The 23809-nt window shown below is 34.0% G+C and overlaps 1 protein-coding gene across 3 annotated transcripts; it reads right to left on the reverse strand.

Moving 5' to 3' along the window:
• Nucleotides 1–788: 788 nt before the first annotated feature.
• On the reverse strand, nt 789–16568 carry LOC145303742 (uncharacterized). Of its 3 annotated transcripts, XR_013873802.1 has the most exons (20): nt 16477–16568; nt 15085–15176; nt 14633–14701; nt 14155–14280; nt 13500–13707; nt 12997–13070; nt 12154–12221; nt 11671–11758; nt 10956–11009; nt 9881–9935; nt 8775–8849; nt 8311–8391; nt 6840–6881; nt 6207–6250; nt 4886–4921; nt 3925–3990; nt 3485–3603; nt 3110–3141; nt 1724–1782; nt 789–1366 (listed from the first exon to the last, which is right to left on the reverse strand). XR_013873802.1 is itself a non-coding variant. In XM_080145345.1 (19 exons), exons 1-18 carry the CDS (start codon nt 16532–16534, stop codon nt 1746–1748), a joined length of 1383 nt encoding a protein of 460 aa, XP_080001471.1. In that variant the 5' UTR covers nt 16535–16568; the 3' UTR covers nt 789–1366; nt 1724–1745. The 3 variants fall into 3 exon arrangements, 2 of the variants coding, with proteins under 2 accessions (XP_080001471.1, XP_080001470.1); XM_080145345.1 differs by lacking the exon at nt 3110–3141 and having other exon boundaries at nt 8775–8848; nt 9889–9935; XM_080145344.1 differs by lacking the exon at nt 3110–3141.
• Nucleotides 16569–23809: the final 7241 nt, after the last annotated feature.

Raw genomic sequence — 23809 nt, forward strand, 5'->3', positions numbered from 1 at the left:
AAGAAAGGCTTCTCTATAATCAAGTCCTAAAACTATAACCGGGGGGGGAGGTAATGCAACCATCTCGTAATCTATGATTAAATGGCACTTAGAATTCGAATTTTGATATGAAATTTCGCATGAATAATCCTTGGTAGGTCTATTTTCCCTAAATCGGACAAAAAGTTGGAAAAGTAACGGGTGGCGGCTCAGCCGTTTCGCCATTTTTGGGCTATCTTAAGAGCAAATTAGTCACGAAACTTATCTCCACATAATACTTTTTGTCGCTCAGAAACCTTATCAAACGGTTTTAGCAGGTAGCTGTTGGTAATAGAAATTTTAAAAATGGTTATTGCTATCATTTAACATGAATTAAACCAAAAATATTTTTTTTTAAAGTTGATGATGAATTTGCCCTGAAAATCGGCAAAAAAACGACTGAGCTGCCAGCCGTTACTTTTCCAACTTTTTGTTCGATTTAGGGAAAATAGATCTACCAAGGATTACTCATGAAAAATTTCAGATCGAAATTCTAAGTGCCATTTAATCATTGACTACGAGATGGTTGCATTAACCCCCCACCCCCCTTATGTGTCCTTTTACTGTAGGTATCAAGTTATGACACGACACAAGAATTAATGTTTGTTTGTTCTTCCTTCTGATTTTTGACAAAATATGCTTAAAGTACACTTTCGGTTTTCTATAGTAAATTTAGATTTTCTATGCTTTTCATGTTACAGGAATTACCGACAGACGGACCAACCATAATTGTGAACAAAAGATAATCATTATTTTAAAAAATAAACAGATTATTATTCTCCTTTTATTTAAACTTTTATGAATGATAGATTACAAACAATTCAAATTATAATCATTATTAATTAAATATTACAATATTAAAAGTAAAACCCATTCAAAACATTCGACTATTCTAGAAACTTAATATTTAACAATTTATAGTTTGGCGCGTTTTCTTTAAAAAAATTAGTTTCGCGCGCAATGTTCATAATATTTCGCGGCATTTTAATTTTGGCGCGAAATGTAACTTCTAGAATGGGCATATGCTATGAATGGTAAAACCCAGGTACTTGGATTTCTTCATGTCTAAACTAGGCAGTTGTTTCTATTGAGGTTTGCACAGGATTTGTTTAACTATAAATGTTTTGTATAGGGAGGAAGGTGGGGGGGATTGGGTTAAAGCCAGCAAAAAATTTAGCCTCTAAATATAGAAAATAGTGATAGATATTTTAATTTTAGATGAAATTTGAAACAATGGATGGCTAGATACAGTGAGTTATTGATTGGTTGGTAAATAATGGCTGAGGCAGCTTGTTTTTCTCTTTGGCAGGATATTTTTTCTGTGTTGGTAATTCCATGTTTTATTTATCTATTTTTTAATGCATTTTTAAAGTTTTCAAGTATTATAATTGAATTAGAGATGTAAGCAAATAATAACACGTAGCGCATCTGCATCTGTTGTAGGGAAGGTGATAGGTTCGAATCTCGGCCCGGCACCAAGTCATAACTTAGGACGTTACAAATGAATTATACTGCTGCTATGTGAGGAGTGCGACATATATAGAGTATAGGGGGGTGCCTTGGCTCAGAACAGGCGCAACTCATTACCATACACAATTAGGACTTCTTAGACAAAGATCGTGCAACTAAAGGGTTGGTTGTCTGATGGGCGAATGGACGCTTAACTAGAGTCATCATGTATTTTCAATAGTAAATGCAATTTTTCCTGTTTTTTTCGTTGTTGACAATTAATTATCAGCATCGGAACTTGAATCATCCGCGGAGCTAAATAGAAAATATGTATTACATATATTTTAAATTTAAGAACAATAATGTGCAAAGTAATGCAACAAGATTAGGCAAATATAAATTTATTGTGGATGGGACATTAAATTGTAGATTATACTTGTATAAGTATCAATATAAAATTTAAAAATAAGAATGAGAACCAAGGACGATTAAGGGGAGGGGGTAAGTTGTGATTACCCCTCCCCCCCAAGTTAATTTGGGGGTGGCGTAGGAAATAAGAAATACGTTACCGAACATTGATATATCAAAATGTCAGACTTTGTACGTAATAATATATTAATATAGATAGTTAAAGCAATGTTAATAATAAAGACAGTTAAAGCAAATCTAACAGTAAGCTTAATAACTTCGGAATAAAAAGAAATTTGAAAATAATTTACTTGGGCTTGTAAGTAAAGAAACTAAAAAAGGTCTGTTTTGTGAGCATCTTTTACGGAGTTATGGCCAAATACATTATTGAACATATATCAAAATGATAAATTTCATATGTAATAAATAACATAGACAGTTAAAGCAAATATATGAGTAGATCAGGACTAAAAATCTGTTTTGTAAGAAATACGTAATAGAACATATATCAAAATGTCGAACTTTATATGTAATAGTATATTAATATAGACAGTTAAAGTAAATTTTAAAGCATTTTTGACAGAGTTATGGCTAAATACATGATCAAACATATAACCAAATAACGGATTTTATATGTATTAGATAATATGCACAATTAAAGCAATGTTTAAAGCAAATCTAACTTTGGAATAGAAAAACATTTGGGAAACAGATTACTTCGGCTTGTAAAGCTTATATATGTGTATCTCAGGTCGAAAAGGCCTGAGGTGAATTCTTAAAAAAAACTTTTGCCTCACTAAAATCAGTTTGCCCCATTAAAATTTTAGTAAGGCAAAATTTTTCCCTCTAAATTTTTAGTTTGCCTCACTGATGTTAGTGGGGCAAACTGATTTTCGTGGGGCAAACGTTTTTTAAGAATTCACCTCTGTTCAGTAAGCATTTTTAACAGAGTTATGGCCTAAAACATGATCGAGTTGTATATCTAATAAATAATATAGACAGTAAAAGCAATGTTTCAAGCAAAGCTAACAGTTAGCTTAATAATCTTGGAATAGAAAGAGAAACTTGGGCTTGTAAAGAAATTATATGAGTATTTTAGGTCTAAAAATTTGTTTTGTAAGTTATAACAAAATACACTATTTAACATATATAAAAATGACTTTATGTGTAATAATATATAAATATAGACAGTTAAAGCAATATTTAAAGCAAATCTAACATTAAGCTTAATAACCTGTTTTTTCCAATTAAGATTTTGACGAGTAACTGAAAGGGAAAAAATATTAGAAGCTTTTTATAAGTTTAATACAAAATAATTTTATTAAGAAATCAGTCGCTTCTCCCCTAGCTTCTATGGGAGGGCAAAGGAGGTCAGAAAAATAGCCTGAAACCACTAAAATACATTTATAAAGCTTCCTGAAACGTTTAATCCACCAAGACCTGCAGTTTCCAAGATATTTAGCTTTAGAAAGCCTAAATATCATGTGTGACGTCATAAAATTACGTTTAAAAAGGAAGGACGAGAGAAGAAGTTGGAAATAAAACCCCCCAAAAAGAAATGGATTTTATGACGTCACACGTGACATTTTAGGCTTTCTCGAATTTATACCTGTCGGCAACATCAACCTCTGCTGGAGGCATACCAGGAGCTGCAGGCACGCCAGGTGCTGCAGGCTGACCTCTGGACACAGAGGCTGGCAGGGTCACGGCATTACCAGCCTGGTATACCTGAGTTATGAAAATGTATTAGGTCTATATCCTTAATCAGTAAAATGTACCATTAGGAACACTCCGGCCATGTTGGGTAGATGTGTCTACCCTTTCCCAAAATAATAATAAAAATATTTGGGGTTGCAATCCAAAAATCTTATTGGATTACTACCCCCCCCCCCCCCCTCCTCCCAATCCTTAAGAAACCGTCATTCTATCACCCCCACCCCCTACAAAAGAAAAAAAATTATAAGCTAGCCGCCACTAGCACAGGGTGAGGGTCGTGTAATGGTTAATAGATAGATTGACAGATATAGATAGATAGAAAAGTTGACTTACTGGAGGATTGGAGCAGCCGCCACTGCCACAGGGTGCGGGTCGTGTCATGGCCATAGGTTGGGGCATCTACACAAATAAACAATATATTTATGTATATCAGCAGATACGCCCCTAGGGGCCTCTAAAGAGGAAGGGGAGGACAGTTGACTTTCTCGTACTTTCAATTTTAGTTTTAAAGTAAGAAAGGTAAAAATAAAAATTTGGGGGGGGGCATTTTTTTCTAAGGATTTCTCTTGTCAGGGTGGTGGTATTCTCCCACCAAAAAGTTAATAGCCTTCTTAGGACCTATGAGAAGCTACACTGTAAAGGAGAATCATATCGGTTCATCAGTTAACGAGATCCTTCAGAACAGACAGACATTCATCCTTTTACTTTTTTAGAAGGATATAATAAATCACGAAATTTACATTTTTCAAACATGACTAAAAATGTTATTGGATATCTTCATTAACAAGGATGACAACATCCATAAAAGCGAAGCACTGAAACGGTAGGACGAACGGACATTAACACTTGTATAGTGTCTAAACTGAATAATCAGAATGTAAAAGTATAAGAGTCAAAGAAAAATAGTAAGCAAATTTGTTGAAAAACTGCTTGATACAGGATAATGTTTATGGACATACTTACATTTTTAATGTTTGATTATATGGACATACGGACATTCTGGTTATGATTATAGAGTTGCTACGCTTTCTAAATCGTACCTAACTAATACAGGAATCATCATGCAAAGTTTGAAATCTATAGGACAATTCTAACATGCCTAAATTAACGAATAAAAGCTATCTATCTCGGACGTATGTACGGACGGACGGACCGACCCTAACTATAGAAAAGCTTCGCTTTTAAAAAGAGCAGCAGTCTATCTTAAATCACATTTTTCCCATAACATTAAGGACTACCTGACGGACGGACAGATAAAATGAATTATTCGCGTAAAAAAATATTTAAAACTTACGCTTCCACATCCCCCACTGTTACATCCAGAGCTGGGCTAAATAAAAAAAAACGATTATTAAGAAAAGTAACAGGATGTCTGTCTGTCAATGTATATGTCTGTGTGTATACCTAAAAATATCTGAAACCACTAAACTAATGAAAGTGGGGAATAGTCTAATCAAACCCCCCCCCCCCCCCACCTCAAGTGCACCAAGAGGTCCTTAGTCGCTTTTTTATAAACAAGGCTGACAGCATCCATAAGTAGCAAAGCACAATAAAATTATAGATATTAAGTGGGCATAAAAAAGGTGGGAAAAGAGGACATACTGACGGAATAAGTACGTTGTATACTGAATGATCTTTTATAATAGAAAATCACATATCCCCCTTGACGTTACGGACGAACTAACCGACAAATGGACATACATAGTAAATTTATAGAGTAGCTTCGTTACTAAAAAGATTTTATGATAACACTATAAATATAATGGTTAAGAAACATTAAACGTTTTGTAGAAGTCAAACTGACTTAAAATGTATAAAAATACAAGCTTCCACATTTAGCAGTGATCTTAGGGGGAAAGAATTCTATACATATTGGTTAAAGAGTTCAAACACTACTAGTTTGGAACCAACCAATCATAATTCAATAAAGCTTTTGAGCAAATGAACGTGGTAAAACTTTAAATACTAGTTTACTTTACAGAAGCTGGTAATTTTTGGTGAGAGAAGAGTTGTAAACAGTGTTGCGGAGCCGGGAGCCTTGGAGCCGCCATATTTTGCTGGAGCCGTAATTTTCGTTTAAAAATGGCTCCGGCTCCGGACTAGATAAACAAAGAGATTTTTTTATAAATTATAATTTGGTAACTCTGTTTTGTCATGTGCAAATGCCCCTTTTAAGTTCTTATCAAAAATTGAACTTTTAAAACCTTCAAAAGTCAAACATAGACAAGGAAAAAAAATATGACGAGTTTTTCTTGATTTTAGGTCGCAGCCGGAGCCGGAGCTGGAGCCGGAGCCGCCATCATCACAGACAGCTCCGCGGAGCCGCACCAAAAACAAACGGCTCCGCAACGCTGATTGTAAATTAATCAAATTCTACCCTCCTCCCCTCCCCCCATTTTATAATGATATTTCAGACCAGGAAGGGAGGGGACATTGGACTGTAAATTATACTGGTACTCAGAGTTAAAAACTCTGGAGGGCTCAAACTGACAGTGTGTTCATACTTTTCAACCAATAACTTTAATTAACTTAAGGGATTAATTTCATTTGGAATGGACATCAATTTATCATCCATTGTCTTATCCCTTAAGATCCCTGGTAATTTAGATTCCTACCTGAACGAAGGAAGGCCTGTACATGGGCTGCTGAGAGGTGTAGCCTTAAAAAATTAAATTAACAAAGAGTGCAATTTTTTTCACCTAATTCCGTAAACTTGGGTGTTGGGTTGCAGTCAAATGCTCTTTTTAAGTCAAACTATTCTTAATAATGGATCATTTCATGTATATTTCATGTATGTATATATATCCAAGAACATTTTGACTTAATAAGAGCATTTGATTATGACCAAACATCTAGCTTTACGGACTAATGCGAAAAAAATGATTCTCTTTTTGCAGATTCTTTATTAAGAGGGAATTTGGAATATCAATGACAACAAATTTGTTAATGAGATCTTATAGACAAATAAAAAATCACAATCCTATTTTATAAAACAATACGGTTTTTTGTCTGTAGCTTAAGATTTTGATAACAACTATACCGACTGACTTCTCCAGTTTATCGTAGTTTCGTTTATCGTAGGTTCCGGGATGGTTTTAGGCTATTTATATTTAAGAATTAAGTCTTGGGATACTTTTTAACTTTTTTCTGCTTTTCTTACACCTTCAAAATCACTTCTATTTTGTATGCAAGTAATAATTTAGTATTTGCAGCATTTTTGCTCCTTATTAAAAAAAAAAATTCCTTACCAGGATTAAAGCCTTCGTTTCCACCATAGATGACATCTCCACCTAGAAAGAAACACATTTTTGCCTCCGTTTTTATTATATGATAAAGCATGATTATGTGGCAAAACACCCTAGATACAACCACATTTAAGATTTAAGACCTTCGTATGCAATATAATTTGTATATATGGTATAACTTGATAATTACTTAAAACGCTTGACATAGCAGCAGTAGGATCTTCCTTTTTAACATCTTAAAGGAAGCCTGCAAGAAATACCACGCTTTATCTGCTGAAAGACTGCCACAAGTAGACTCAATACCCCAAATTTGAAGCCTTCAGCTTCTATAACAAAAAAGTTCTAGGCATTTTAAAATGACATTTTAGGAACAATGAAAATTTTGAAAGGATCTCAATGCTTATGTTAGAAATTTTAAAATTAAACTACGTGGCCTAGAAACAAAATTATAAGCTTATTTTTGCCATAAATTTCGGTTGCCAGTAACTAATTATATTTTTACAATAAAAATACCCATTTTTATAGCCAAAATCATTAAAAGAAATTAAGTTTAACTTGCGTTGTACCGAGTGTACTGTAGCCAATCAGAAGGCTGAATCAGCTAAGCAACCAATCACAGCTGAGCTTGTTTTAGTTTTCCCCTTTGTTTCCGCTATGATTTTCGTTCACAAATGCAATTAAAATCGAATTTTTTTCATAGATTTTGTCTATGAAATGTGTTGTTTTTATTGTAAATATCAGTACAATCAGTTACTGGCAATCTAAATTTCTGACAAAGATAAGGTTATAATTTTATGTCTAGGCAACGTAATTTAATATTGTTTTTTCTTTTATGAGCATTGTAAATCTTTCAAAATTTTCATTGTACATGAAATGCTATTTTGAAATGCCTAGAACTTTTTTTGTTATTGAAGCTGAAGGCTTTAAATTTGGGGTATTGGGTCTACTTGTGGCAGTCTTTTAGTAGTTAAAGTGTGGTATTTCTTGCAGGCGTCCTTTAAGATGCGTAGAAATTCAAATGAAACTTTGTGCTATAGGAACAGAGGCATAAGATTTCTTTCTTAGGGTCCATATTTTGTTACAGTAGTGAAAAAGAGTTCTTTAATTTTTGGCTTAGAGCCTATTTTCATTAATTATTTTCAAATTGAAGTTGTAGTTTCCTAAAAAACTCAAGAGTTGAAAAGTTCAATTGTTCATAAAAGTGGAAAATTTTCTCACTAACTACCCACTTTGGACTACCCCATATTACTTATATTGCCATGGTACTTTTTGGGAATGGATATACAAAAAGTAGATAATGTGGGAGATTCGGGTACAAGGCTAATTTCAGCTGGTTAAAATAAAGAGACCCACTCTCCGTTACCACATTCCCTCTCTACCTACTGGAAGACCATAGTAGCAACCTAAATTAACGACAAAATTTCTTCAGTCATAATATCCACATATACTATATCCAATTTGGTGGGTCTACTACCTGGGTTATATCCAGAACCTCCATAGATAACATCTCCACCTGGATTGTATCCAGAGCCACCATTGGTCCAGCTATCACCACCTGATTTAGAATTTATTAAAGGCCTCTAGGGGCAATTGAAATGGAGGGGGCAGTCAACCACCCCCTATTTTAATTTTAATAGAAAAAGTAAACAAAAATTTGGGAAAATTAAATTTTCTCCCAGAACTTATGAAAAGCTACATTGTAAAGAAGAACTAAATGGGTTCAGCTGACACAGAGACATCCTGTTACTTTTCTATAAGGCTTACAACAATTTGAGATGTACAGTTTGATTTGACAAATGAATTTAATTTAAGCATTTTACCTTAGTGAGGGAGGGGACACTGGGCTGGAAGAAAGGGAGGGGTAATTTTATGTATAATCATTGGGGATGTATATCTAACTATCAGTCATTCTAATATCCATTTAGATCGCTGTTGTACCTGGATTGTAGCCGGATCCTCCATTTGACCAGGAGTCACCTCCAGGATTGTATCCGGAGCCACCATTAGACCAACCTAATTACAATAATTTTAAAATTGGACCAACCTAATTACAATAATTTTTGAAATTTGACAAACCTAATAACAATAATTTTAAAATTGGACCAACCTAATTACAATAATTTTAAATATTGACCAACCTAATTACAATAATTAAAAAAATTTGACCAACCTAATTTCAATAATTTTAAAATGGCCTTCTTTGCAAGTTCTTTAAACATATATTATTATATAAAAGTAACAGGATTTGTGTCTGTCTATCTGTTCTGAATGATCTAGCTAACCAATGAACCGATATGGTTCTCCTTTACAGTGTAGCTTCTCATAGATCATTTGAAGGTTCATAATTATTTTGGGGGAGGGTACCACCACCCCAAAAGTCCAGGGAGTAAGGGAGGGGACAATGGATCGAATATTCAATCTTTAGGAGTCTCAGACTTTGGGGACTGGCTTAAAGGGAATGTGCAAGAATTTAGTAGTTTCTGACTGAGTTTGGGGACTTGCGCAAGAAATGCCGTTACTCGCTATGTTAGTTTTGAATATATATAGTTTTGCAGACAGAGAGTAGTTCAAATATAAATACACGGCCCCCCTCCTATACTATATTTCACTCCCTTCATCCCCACCTCCTTTTTAAAAGTAGACGAGAAAGGGAAATGGAGAAGGGAGGTGGGGGAAATAAACAGGATAAAAAGGGGCAGGAAGGCGTGCGGTTCATATACTTGCCCATCCAGCTACACGCCTGCCTGCCCCTTTTTTCCGTGTTCACATCACTTGCCCCCCAAATCTCTTTTCTCTTAATCAACAATCACTTTACAACTTCCACCATATTTTCGGGATTATTCTGGTTTTCATGGCCTTTCTTCAAAAACTCTTAAAAATTGAATTAATTGCCCATTGTCCCCTCCCTTACTCCCTGCCAAAAGTCGCCCTTTAAAAATGGCTCACACAAGAAAAGAAACTTTTTTGTAATGAGGGGAGGGGTTCTATTACCCCCCATCCCCAACCTCAAGTGCACTAAGGCCTCTAGGAGCGTAGCTTGTTACCTTGGTTTCCTTGGTTGTATCCCCATCCGCCCCATCCACAAGTGTTCACCATACACTGAACAATAATTATTTATCACATCATATTATAGACACCTTTCCGAGGATAGAAATATGAAAATTTGTCGTTGATACAATAAGAAACGTTATTTTTCAGTACTAATTTTGAACAGGAATAAGGTATTGCCAATGCGCGAATTAAATCTAAAACAATACTTGGAGGGCAGATAAAAAGTTTGTCAATATTACAATGTGTTGCCCCGACACACAGAAAACTGTCCCGAATTTGTATTAATTTTGAGGAACAAGACTCCAGTGACGTCATATTTTTCTTTCCCGAAAAAGGGAAGGGGAGAAGAAAATCTCTTCAAAAGAGATGGGGAAAAGCCCCTTTTCTCCAATCTCTTTTTTTCCCCCTTCCCTTTTTTTTCTTTCCCCCTTCCCTTTTTCGGGAAAGAAAAATATGACGTAACTGGAGTCTTGTTCCTCAAAATTAATACAAATTCGGGACAGTTTTCTGTGTGTCTGTTGCCCCCCACCACAGCTGAAAACACGTACAGGTGATTTTTTAAAAATTAATTTTGTTGTTAGTATGCGTTTGGTTTTTAAGCCATACTGGTAATAGATTTAGATGATTATTTAGTGAATCTACAAATTTAGACATTGAACCCTTTTACCCTTAGATTTCTCAACTTTTAGGCTATTTTTGTGGAGAGTTTTTACCCATCAGGCTATTCCATCCTAAATCTATAGTAATCTTAAACCAATTCAAGAATTTAGGACCATCCTTAAAAGATTATAAATGAAAGAATATTTATTTCTAGCATCGTATTATCAACAGCTTTCCGCGGATATAAAATGTAAAATTATAAGATTAAAAGCAGTTTTTTTACCCCTGAGATGCTGAAGGCACAGGTTTGTAAAACTGGTTTTAATCTTATAATTGTACATTTTTATATTCATAGAAAACTGGATATAATACGATGCTAGACATGATTTTTCAGTATGGCTGTAAACCGGTTCTAATCCACCGGATATTAATCGGTTTGGAAACAATACGGGTATGTATGTTACTCACTCTGGAAGGCTGTGGGTTGCAGTACATTGTATTTCCTTGAATACTGTAATCAACCTGTAAAACAACAATCATTACCACAAGTAACATTATATTTTGGATTAATTGTCCTGTGTGACGTCATAAAAATACGTCAATTGTCCATCTCTGTTTAGGAATTTCCTTTCCCACTTCTCCTCTCATCCTTCCTTTTTAGATATATTTTTATGACGTCACACATGACACTTTATACTGTCCCGTTAGATTTTGAAATCCGTCTGTGTGTACTGAAGGATCTCGCTAACCACCTCTCAGCCTGTAATGGCGTAGCCGCTAGTAATTAATATAGAAGGTATACATAGATCCCCAAACAGAAAATTGAACCAACAAGAAAACACTGTAGGTACAATCTGGCAATATTTTTGGTTAGAACGTGTACACATTTTGGTACGAAAGGGTAGTTATTTTTTTCATTTAATCCATATAAAAGTCAGCTGGACCAATATGGTTCTCCTTTACAATGTAGCTTCTCATAGGTCTTGGAACTATTTGAAGGGGAGGGTAATACCACTCTCCCAAAAGAAATTTCCCCTAAAAAAAATTAACCCCCAAAATTATTTTTCTCTAAAATTTTTGTTTTTGAAACTAAACTTAAAAATGAGGGAGTCAAATTTCCCTCCACCTCAAGTAGACAATAAGGGCAAATCCGCTAGTTATAGAAAATGTGAAAAGGTTGGACCTGAGGTACTGGGGTAGGGTTGCTGGCACGGCATAAAGGTCTTCTGTTGCAAACAGGCCTACAGGATGGTCGAGTCTGGTAGTTGGGCCTGGAATAATAAGAAATTAGTGTTTGTTTGGAATTAATTTTAGCTTTCTGCTTTAGGGACTTTATATTGCAAAATACAGTTCTAATCAGAGACAGAAAGGGGACAATGCGCTGTTTATTACACTAGTCCCCAAAGTTTTATAATAACGTTTTCTCATTCGTTGGCTTTACAACTTTGAGGACTAGTGAATTTTGATTGGTTGTTTCATTAAGCTGAGTGTTTCAACCACTAACTTTAATCTACAGAAGGGGCAATATTGTGTATCATCATTGAGGATATCAATTTATCTGCCATTTTCTTATCCCTTTAGATCACTGATTTTCATACATGTTAGGAGAAAGTACTTAAGTCAACGAACTGACCAATAAATGAGGTCTATGAATCATTTTTCTTACCTGACACTGCACTTCTGCATACAGTTGGTGCCAGAAATAGGAGTGTAACTCTTGGTGTAAGGCATCATCTAAATTATGGTACATGTAAACAAGCATTTTAATTACAAGCAATTAAATTATACTGAGCTGGATCTTTAATTCGTTTATAGGTGCGCTTAACCTGGACGATTTATTTCAGCGCACCATCAGATTATTAATACCAATCTTTAAATCGAAATGGCATGGGCGATTTGGCGCGGCCAGTGGCGCGGTACCGGGCGCCAATCGTACTCAGCGAGTGGCATTGCCGGGCCAAACCGGAGTGAACTGTATTTAATAAATAAATTTTTTTTTAACTACTTTAATATTTTATTGCAAAACTATTGGTTTATATAAAATACCATACTGACACGGCATTTTATATAAAATACCGTACTTGCACAGTTTAAGTAATAAAGTTGTACTGGCGCGGATCAATATTTTAGTGAGTGCGCAAGCGATCTAAAAACACCGCGCCAAAAATCAATTTAAAAATCAATGTTTTATAGGTGCGCTGTGGCGCACCATCAGCACACCTACGGTTCACCTCTGAATCGCCCTGATTCAGCGCACAATAAAAACTATTTAAAGATCCAGCTCTGGTACCCAAAGATTTAGAACCTAATTATCTTGTGCATATTGGCTCAAAAACTTTGGGTACTTTTTAATAAATTTTCATTGGTTGGTTCAAAACAAGCAGTGTCCAAACAACTCAATTAATAATATTAATCTAAAGAAGGGGTAATTTTGTTTATCAAGATGAATATCAATGTATTGTCTTATCCCTTAAGATCCTTGCTTGCTGCAAAATAGGTTAATCCTTACCTGTTGGTTCATGTAGGGCTGTTGCTGGACTGTTGTTGTCATATCCATGGGCTGTTCCCAGGTCTGAGTCATCTCTGACAACATATTACTGATCAAAATTTAAGAAGAAGCAAAAAAATGTTATATGTATATTGAAGAAATAATAATTCACTGTATACTTATAGTCACCACTATATGATATTATATTTTGATACATTGCTTCCAATTTTTATTCGTATAAAAAAGTAACAGTATCTGTGTGTGTGTGTGTGTGTACCGAAGGATTTTACTAATCTCTGAACCGATTTGGTTCTCCTAAACAGTAAAGGTTCTGGAAAGTTTATAACTATTTTAGTGTAAGATACCACCACCCTCCTTAGAGAAATCACCCTTTAACCTTTTTTTCTAAAAATAAAACTGAAATTTAGGGGGGAAAGTTGTTCCCAACCTTAAGTGCCCTTAGAGGCCTCTAGGTGCATAGCTGCTATTTAAGAATATTTTGTTTAAATTTTGATGATCAATTCCTGGGACAGAGTTTTCTTGAGGTTGCACTTGTTCAGGATATGAGTATGTTTGAGGTTGTTCAGGATATGAGTAGGTCTGAGGTTGTTCAGGATATGAGTAGGTTTGAGGTTGTTCAGGATATGAGTAGGTCTGAGGTTGTTCAGGGTATGAGTAGGTTTGAGGTTGTTCAGGATATGTGTAGGTTTGATAGGGCTCACTGCTCACAGGCTAAAGGTAAAAAAATAAAATTAAATGTATAAAAAAGTCTTTGAATTTGATTAAGTTTTACATTATTGAAACTGCTGCTTTTTATTATGGAATAAAATGGTTTATTAATAATGAAATGTAAAGGAAAGTATTAAAAAATTTCTTGTTAGCCCCTTAACATAACATTGAATGATAAACAGTTTTTTGTAAAAATCAATTTAATATAGGGGAAATGAATCAAATTTATTGCCATACTAGATATTATATCATATTATAGACATTTTCTCCTTGGAACTAAATTGTTAAATTGGCTATTTTTATTTTATGGGCCCCAATTCCCTGACCAAAAAACCAGGGATTTATTATATTTACAAAAACTATCTATTAGATGATACAATACATGATTTTTCTGAATGGGTGGAAATGATACGTCTTTAAAGTGATACTAGAAAATAGAATAACAATTACCTTTGAGCCACATCCCATGTTACCTCCACAACCTGAGGAGGACACTGGTGGCTGCATGATGGGTGGCTGCATAATTGGTGGCTGCATGATAGGTGGCTGCATCATTGGTGGTGCATTATAGTTAACCTAAAAATAAAAAATATTTATAAAAAAAAGTATCAGAATCTGTATCAGTCTGTCCTGAAGGATCTCGCTAACCGCTTAATAATAAGGTTATCCTTTACAATAAAACACTAATTTTTCAAATGAAATTGAATGTGGGGGGGGGGGGGTTGACTTATCCCCCACTTTTTACTCAAGTGAACTAATCATTTAGTGTATATTGTCACCTCTATTTCTTGTTTTTAATTGTAGTTCAGTCACTAACATTGCTGTTTAATTGTTAAAAGCCATCTATTTCATAAATCAGCTAAGTTGATACATCACAGTGCAGAATTAAATAAACTAGTTAAAGAGTAGCTTTTCTTCTAAAACTTACTGGCACTGGTCTAATATTTCCACTAGGCTGAATATTGTTTAAAGTTCCATAGGGACCCATGTTGACATTCTAAAACAAATACATTAATTACATATTTTGTAACAAAAAAAGAGAACAAATTAATTTGCTAGGCACAAAATATATTTTAGCAGCTTTATATCTGTGAAGGTCAGTTTGTCTTTCATTGCAGTCAGTAATGTTAGGTTTTTGTAAATGTCTTTGCTGTTTTTTTTTATTGTTTTGTCTGAATATTAAGATAGTTAAAGTTTATTGTGAGCTGCAAGTTCATTCAGTAATAAATCAATAGTATAAAAATGGAAAAAATATCCTCATCTTAGAAAATATAATAATTTTAATTCCTACCCCAACAATTTCATAACTAAAGACACTATTCTTGTAACGCAAAAGATAAAAAGGTATATTCACAATTAACAACCATGAGAAAAACTGACCGACATATCTGAAGTAGGATATGCTTGTCTATTTCTATAACCAGGACCTCCGTATTGTTGAGCTTCGGCATCAGCATCGGCCTCTGCTTCACCTGCAACAGTAAATAAATTATAATATGAATTATAAGAATAACATCCTCTAGGGTATGAAAATGACAATGAAATTGTGTTGATGTAAAAAAATATTGCCACTTATCCATCTAATAATTAAATTGACCAAAACACCCACTTTTTGACAAAAACAAAGTTATCATACTTTTGCCAGTAGAAATGGCAGCATCCCCTAGAGTTCAAGTTGAATTGATAAGATTATGATCTTATCTACATGTCAGTCAATCCAGTTCTAATAACACCTGGGAGGAAGGGGACATTGGCCAACAAATTATGCTTGAACCAAAAGTGGGGCGAGGTTTGTATTTGTTGAAATTAGCAGTTTCTGTGTTGTAAAAGTTGTCACAGATATAGGTATTAAATGACTTTCAAAGCATATAAAGTATGAAAAATACTTTTGCCTAAAGAACAATGTGGAAAATAATAACTATAAATTGCTAGTTTTTTGTAGGTTTGATCTCACGCAACAGGGATGGGATAGCTTGTAATTGTTAAAAATTGGCAGTTTATGTGTTGTAAAAGTTGTCGCAATTATAGGTATTAAATGAATATTTCAAAGAATATGAAAATACTTTATCAAAAGAACAATATGGCAAACACACTAGAAATTGCCGGTTGGTAGTCGGTTCAAATAACAGGGAGGAAGGGGACATTGTCCTGCAAATTAATCTTAAACCAAAAAGGGGGTGGGGTTTGTATTTGTTGACAATTTGCAGTTTCTGTGTTGTAAAAGTTGTCGCAATTATAGGTATTAAATGACTTTCAAAGCAAATAAAGTATAAAAAATACTTTTGCCTAAAGAACAATGTGGAAAATAATAACTATAAATTGCTAGTTTTTTGTAGGTTTGATCCCACCCAACAGGGATGGGATAGCATGTAATTGTTAAAAATTGGCAGTTTATGTGTTGTAAAAGTGGTCGCAATTATAGGTATTAAATGAATGTTTCAAAGCATATGAAAATACTTTTATCAAAAGAACAATATGGCAAATACACTAGAAACTGCTGGTTTGTAGTCGGGTTGAACCCATCTAAGAGGGATGTGATAGTTTGTAATTGTTCAAAATTGTCAGTTTCTGTGTTATAAAAGTTGTCGCAAATACAGGTATTAAATAAAAGTGCTAATATTACTTTTTACCACCAGAAATTGTTGGTTTGTGGCAGGTTCGATCCCACCTGACTAGGGGGGGGGGGGATTTGTAATTGTAGAAAATTAACAGATTCTGTGTTATAAAAGTTGTCGCTAATATAGGTATTAAATGAAAGTATAAAAAAAATACCTTTTACAACAAGAACAATTTGGCACAAAACCACCAGAAATTGCCAGTGAAGCCCCATCCTCCTAAAAAAGCTGATGATTCCTTCTCTGAAATGAGAACAAATTTGATGAAAGTAACAAGAAAGACAAACAAACATTAACAACTATAGAGAGTACAACTCTCTTAATATTCAACATTATTTAGAATTGTATACTAAAATTAAATCAAATTCTATCCAAAAGTCAAACTTTCGAGGATTTATATTGATATTTATATTTATATTGATTATTTATTTTATATATTTTTTTTTTATCTTTTTCTACATTTGGTCAGCACTGATACCTCATTTAACAATGGTAAAATTGTTATATTGAAATCAAACTTTTTATTACAAACATGAGGATTTTTAATAGGCTTAAACTATCTCAATGCTTATACTACTCTTCGATGATAGGCAAAAATTTAAACCATCTAGTAATTTTTTTCCAGTATTCGAAGTTCAAAACCATTCCCAGGATTTTTAAACTTCCTTAAAAAGGAGAACTCAATCAGTTCAGTAGTTATTAAAAGCATTCTATTTTAAATTACATTGGGATGTTTATTAAAATAGTCCCCAAAGTTTTAAAATAACATTTTCTTATTCGTTGGCCCAACAACTTTGGGGGCTTTATAGAACATTGAATGGTTGGTTTTAGCCACTTATTTTATTCTAAAAAAGAGATACTTTTGTGTATCATCATAAGGGATGTATTGTACATACATTTATCGGCCATTGTCTTATCCCTTTAGATCCCCGTTAGCTTTTACTGTCTTGAACAGAGTCTAATATATAACTAAAGTAAAATCGCAACTTTAGTATAAACAATTTCACTTTTTATGTAAATAAAATAAAATGCCCCCTCTTTTTATCTAAATAGATGTCCTTCACTGTAAAAATAAAATTTATTAATATTTTGTTATGTTTAAAAGGCATATTTGTGCTTTCCCGCAGTACGTCTAGCGAGCAACAAATTCCCCCTTATTTCAGAATTAATTGCACTAAATCATTTGATACCGTGTAACTGCTTAGCCCAGAGGCTCTAGGGACGAGGGGGAGGTGTCATAAAATATGCTAGAACCACCAAAAAGGTTCCCAGAAAAGAATAACCTAATCAGACTCGCCATTTCGAGATATGTAGCTTCAGACAGAAAACTTTATTTCATTTTTCCTCAAACTTTTTTTTTAGAGTGTCCCTATTTATTTATATTTCCTTTTTTCTTTAAAGATTTCCCCATTTTTGTTACTTATTTGGGAATACTAAGCATTTATTAAAAATTAATATATTGGTGCTTTCCTTCAAAGTGTCCATTGAGCACTAATCTCCCCCAAATCAAGAGAAGGCGTTTACCTGCGTTGCCCTTACCCTGCAGGGCTACCCAGTACCCAATATAACCTAACCTAACAAAAAAATAATGAACAAACAAACGAAAAACTAACACCGCCCTCCACCTATTTTCTAATTTTTTCACACTAAGGGGGGTTTCTATTTTCTACTAGGAACTTTAAGGTAAATTAACAATACATCTTTAGTCAGCAGTGCATATTGGATGAACCTCGTAAAAGTGTCGAACTATGACGTCAGAAAAAAATAACAATTAACCAATGAGAAGCCAGTATTCACTGTTATTGACCAATGGTAAAATATATAGCGGTCTCTCATTGGTTAATTATTAATTTTTTCTGACGTCATAGTCAGACACTTTTACTGGGTTCATATTGGATATACAGTAAGCTGCCCTTATAAGAAGAACCCATTTAGGTTTAGTGGTAAAATAGATTTTTTGATTCTGAGAAAAATCCTACCTTATTATATTTGGAGTAGTGGTTACGCCCCTAGAGGACTGTAGGGGTACATGATGGAAGGAGGGGAGATTGGATTCTATTTGGAGATTTGAGGTTTCTTTCACCCACTGAAAAGGAAAACCATATCAGTTCAGTGGGTATATTCCCTGAAAAGCAGAGCCAAATCAGTCCAGTTAAGGACAGACAAACATGCCAACTACAAATGAAGAATAGTTATTTGTTGCATCGTATTATAGACAGCTTTCTGCGGATATAAAAATAATAAGTTTAAAACCTGCTTTTTTAGCTCTGAGGGACTAACCGGTTCTAATCCAGCGGATAATAATCATTCTCGAATCCATATTGAAAAAGATTCGCCAGTATTTCCAATGTATAATAAATATTTTATCTATGATATAAACTTACTCATGTAAACAGTTCGACTTTTATTGTTTATACAATTTTTTTAATGATCTGGATTTTTTAAAAATTTATATTTACATATATGTGTACTTTTACAACATTATTTATTTCAAAACATCAAAATTTTTATAAAACAAGGATGACAACATCCATAAAAGAGAAGCACTGAAACGGTAGGACAAACGGACTTAAACAATTGTATAGTGTCAGAACTGAATAATCAGAATATAAATGTATAAGAGTCGAAGAAAAATTGTAAGGAAATTTGTTAAAAAACTGCTTGGTACAGGATAATGTTTATGGACATACCTACATTTTAGGACTTGATTATAGAGTTGCTTCGCTTATAATATTGTACTCTGTTGTCCCAGGAATCAGTACATCAAAACTCAGATCAATCGGTTAATTAGATCGCATAAACATAATGGAAGTACGGACATTCTGGTAATGATTATAGAGTTGCTACGCTTTCTATATCGCACCTAACTATTACAGGAATCACCATACAAAGTTTGAACTCGATAGGACAATTCTAACATGCTAAATTAACGAAAAAAGCTATACGTCACGGACGGACGGACGGACCAACCCTAATTGTAGAAAAGCTTCGCTTTTTAAAAGATTGAGCTGAGAGGTTTTGTGATTTTTTAGATGAAATTATTGAATATCCAGGGAGGGAGGAAACATCGGGCTCTTTATTACACTAGTCCCCAAAGGTTTATAATAACGGTTTCTTATTCGTTGGCTTAACAATTTTTGAGATTTTTATTTCATTTTGATTGGTTGTTTCATTCAGATGAGTGTTCAAATGTTTTAACCACTAATTGTAATCTACAGAAGGGGTGATTTTGTATATCATCATTGAAATTATACAATAAACATCAATTCATTGGCCATTTTTTTATTCCTTTAGATCCCTTGGTTATTAGACTGTAAATAAACGTTTTAAACTATAGTTTTGATTTACAGAGTGGTAATTTTGTTTATCATCATTGGGGAGGGTACCACCACCCTCCGAAGAGAAATTGTCCCTATAAAAATTACCCACAATAAAAAATAAATTATTTTTAAAATTTTGTTTAAAAATCTTACGCCCCCCCCAAAAATTGTTTTCTTCATTTTTTTTTAAATCTAAAATAAAAAATTGGGTTATCGAATTCAACTCCCCCCTTCTTTAGTGCCCTTAGAGGCCTCTAGTGGCGTAGCTTCTAGTATGAAATATAGAGTGATGCTTAATGGTGAACAGAATCATCAAAGAACAAGGATGACAACATCCATAAAAGCCAAGCTCTAAAATCAGAAGGATGGATAAACGAATAATAACTCTTATAATGTGTCAGAACTTATTAAACAGAACATAAATTTTCTAAGTCTAAACAAAATTGTTCATAAATTGAGTAAATCCTTATAATAAAGTAAAAGGATATTTGTTTGTTTGTCTGTTTGTTTGTACCGAGGGATCTCGTTAACCGCTGAACGATCGGGTTTTCTTTAACAGGGTAGCTTATTATAGGTCTCGGGAAGCTTTATAACTATTTTGGGGGAGGGTACCACCCCCCTTTCAAGAGAAATCACAAAAAAGTCGCAACAAAGACAAATTATTTCTCAAATTAGATATTTGAAACAAAAAAAACATTTAAAGTGCCACCAGAGGCTTCTTGAGGCGTAGCCGCTAGTATAAAAACATAATAAAAGAACATATTTCAATTTTAGGATTTGATTATAGAGATAGCTAGCTTATAATACTGTTATAGTAATCACCAGGCAAAGTTTGAAAAAAATAGGCAATTCTAACATGTCTAGATTAATGAAAAAAGCTAACCGTTTCGGACCAACCTTACATATATAAAAGTTCACTTTTCAAAATTATTAGTTTTATTAGTTTTAAGCAGCCAAATGAATAAAATTTCATTATTTTGGGGGGTAGGATACCCCCTAACGCCCCCAAAAATTGTCTCCAACTTTTTTTTTACAGTAAAAACATATAATGGGAGTGAAAATAGTTATTTCTCGCATCTCGCAGATATAGAATGTACAATTATAAGATTAAAACCAGATCATTACCTTCAGGCAAAAAACGTTTCTACGGATAAGATATAGTATAATTTTTTTGTCCAAGGCTATCCTATTATATAAAGTAGGAAGCGTTTTTTGTCTGTCCCGAAGGATCTCGTCTATAATACAAAGTAGAACGATGTCTGTCTGTCCGTCTGTCTGTCTGTCCCTTAAGATCTCGGTAACCACTGAACCGATCGGATTCTACTCTTCAGGGTATCTACCTATTGGTCCTGTGGTGGTTTTAAGCTATTTTCTTGGGGGGTGGGACACCCCCAACCCCCCCAAAAACCAAAAAATCCCCCCCCCATTTTTTTTTTTTTTTTTGCCGAAGATTTCCTTTGTCCGTTATTTTTTTTTACGATTTTTGCCTTAATTTTTTTTTATCACCTCTTGGGGCACAGCCCCTAGAGGCTAGGGGCGAAGCCGATAGTTATATATAAAGATCTTAGAAAATACTGGTGCAAGATGGTTGAACTTTTCAGGGAAGCTTTATTTATATCTTGGTGTGGTTTCTGGTTGTCCTCCTGACCTCCCCCGCCCTCCCTTAGAGGCTAAGGACGAATCAAGCATTTCTTTATTGTATATTCTTTTTGGGTGGGGGGAGGATGGTTTGCATTAAATGGAAGCCCTTATGCAAAAAAATATTATAACCTCACGTAATTTTTTTGTTGGGAATATGGGGGGAACATAAGACACCCTCTGAAATTCTTTTTCTTTCTGTCTGTCTTAGATTTGTATTTTGTTGGTTGGTTGCTTTATGACAACGTTGAAGGTATTTCTAAAATAATCATTTTAAGCTATCATTTTTTTTGTATGTTTTTTTTTAAGGGGAATGGAGACTTTAAAAAAACAGATTCTTCTCACTTTAAATTACTTTGTCTGTCTATAATATTTGATTGATGTGCTTTGCTACTTTTAAATATTGTAATATTCTTGCGTTAAGGGCTTTTTTCCCTCCTGGTAATAGATTTTATAATAATCCGGTTGGGAACTGATATCCCCCCTCCTCCATTTTTAAAAATTTCAACTAATAGTTTTTTTCCTAAGCTTAACCCCTTCAGGGCTACCTTATACCCTTTATGTTAATAATAAATCACTTAAGAGCTACTCCCCCCCCCCTCTCATTTTCAATAAATTGGAATTGAATATAAAAAAAAAATAATTTAATTACCATAACTCAATAATTTCAAGACAAGTTCGAGATATCCTTAAATAAAATTAATAAGATCTGTATATTAATAGAAGAAATAAATATTGAGAAGTTTATCCATCCTTAAGCTAAAATTTTATATTTTTGGTAAATAGAAAAAATGTGAATTACCAGATATGTAAGTAGGCACTGTTTTTTTTTAGTGCGCACTTTTGCCTTGTAAATTTAAGCCAGGCTTCTGGAGTGAAAAATAGAGTAATAATATAAAATCATAAAAAAATTTTTCCATTTTTTTTAAATTTTAAAGAATTTTGAACTTTCCATTTATAGTAGTGAAGCTGCTCTATATTTCACTGTCTGTCCGTCAGTCTGTCCATAATGCTCTGGAGGAAATGGGATTTACATAGATGTTATTAAGAGAGAACTCTGATTTTTCTTGTCAACATTCCTATTAATACAGAGCATATTTAAGTGTAGCTTGCTATTTTGTTGTTTTTCTATTTTTACTAATTTTCACTTGAAAGGATGAGTAATCATATTTTTCACATTTGATTTGCTGCTGTTGAAGAGAAGTTGCTGACTTTGTGGTGAAGGTATCATTTACCAATTAAAATATGTAAAAAAATATTTTTTTTTTTTGGGGGGGGGATTCATTGGGGCTTTGCCCCATGGTGCAGTGGGGTTCTCCCACCCCAATTACTGGTTTTTGTTTACAAAAAAAAAAAAAATTTGGAAGTTAGGATTTTTTTATTTTTGGGGTGGTTGGGGTGTCCCACCTCCCAATAAAATAGTTTAAAACCACCAGAGGACCAGTAGGTATATTCCCTGAAGAGTAGAGCCCAATCAGTTCAGCGGTTACAGAGATTTTACAAAAAATGTAAATAATTTTTTTTGGGGGGTGTTTTTTTTTAGTTTTTTGGGGGGTTGGGGGTGTACCCATCCCCAAGAAAAATAGCCTAAAACCATAACAGGACCAGTAGGTATATTCCCTGAAGAGTAGAGTCCAATTGGTTAAGCGGTTACTGAGATATTAAGGTTTAGACGGACAGACAGACAGACAGAGAGACATCAAGCTACTTTGTATTATAGATATGAACATATTTTCATAAAGTTCATTGATTCTCTATGAATTTTAATATCTTCTATTCATATGTCCTTCTTTCTTTTTCTTCCTCTCCATTCAATCCATGATTTTATTGTCCTTTGATACTTATGGATGTTGTCATCCTTGTTATATATCTGAAAGGGCATTTTTTTTGGATCTACTGCAGTTCATGGTAAAATATTGCTGGTAACGAATGCTTCCTGGTTCCTGGCAATACTACATGATTCCTGGATCCAGCAGCACGCATATTCCACTAAATCCTAGGTTCCTGTTAGCTGGCAATCTGCAAATTTTCCAGGTTACCAGCAATGAGAGAAGATTACTGGCTTACAGGAGTTTTTACCCCATACCCCTTATCACATTTTCTTAGGGGGTAAACAGCAATGATTAATAAGGGACAGTTGCTTCAATTATTTTATTAATTAAGGTGGGGGAAGGATATAGGAGAGTTGGATCTTTATCTATACATTTAACAGTTTCTATCTTCATATCCAATTTGGAGCCAAAATTTGAGCGCGCCTTTTTATTTTAAAATATATTGAAAAGTGGGGGAGATAAATTCGTAATTTTCATCATATTAATAAATTAATTTTTTTCTAAGTGAGGGTCTGAAATCAAACAGTAAAACCAACAAACTTGATCGCCTATAGAATGCAAAAACTTAATACTAGCCTCTATAACCTAAACTAACCTAATTATAAAAAAGTGCCGCGGCCAGGGAGGGGGGATCACAATTTAAAAATTAAACAATTCTAGCCTAAATCAACAAAAAGAGTGGCGTAACTGTGAAGTACAG

The sequence above is a fragment of the Acartia tonsa genome, chromosome 13 (assembly GCF_053477335.1).
Source record: "Acartia tonsa isolate MP-2025a chromosome 13, ASM5347733v1, whole genome shotgun sequence".
In the NCBI taxonomy this organism is placed as follows: Eukaryota; Metazoa; Arthropoda; class Copepoda; order Calanoida; family Acartiidae; genus Acartia; species Acartia tonsa.

What these genes read in the sequence shown, in the direction of transcription:
- LOC145303742 (XM_080145344.1), bottom strand. Translation starts at nt 16,534, where the DNA reads ATGGGGCTTCACTGGCAATTTCTGGTGGTTTTGTGCCAAATTGTTCTT. An exon ending in ATGCAGAAGTGCAGTGTCAG is followed by an intron (nt 11,759 to 12,153) that starts GTAAGAAAAATG and finishes TTATTATTCCAG; the next exon opens with GCCCAACTACCAGACTCGAC. An exon ending in ACAGGCCTTCCTTCGTTCAG is followed by an intron (nt 4,922 to 6,206) that starts GTAGGAATCTAA and finishes TTTTTTATTTAG; the next exon opens with CCCAGCTCTGGATGTAACAG.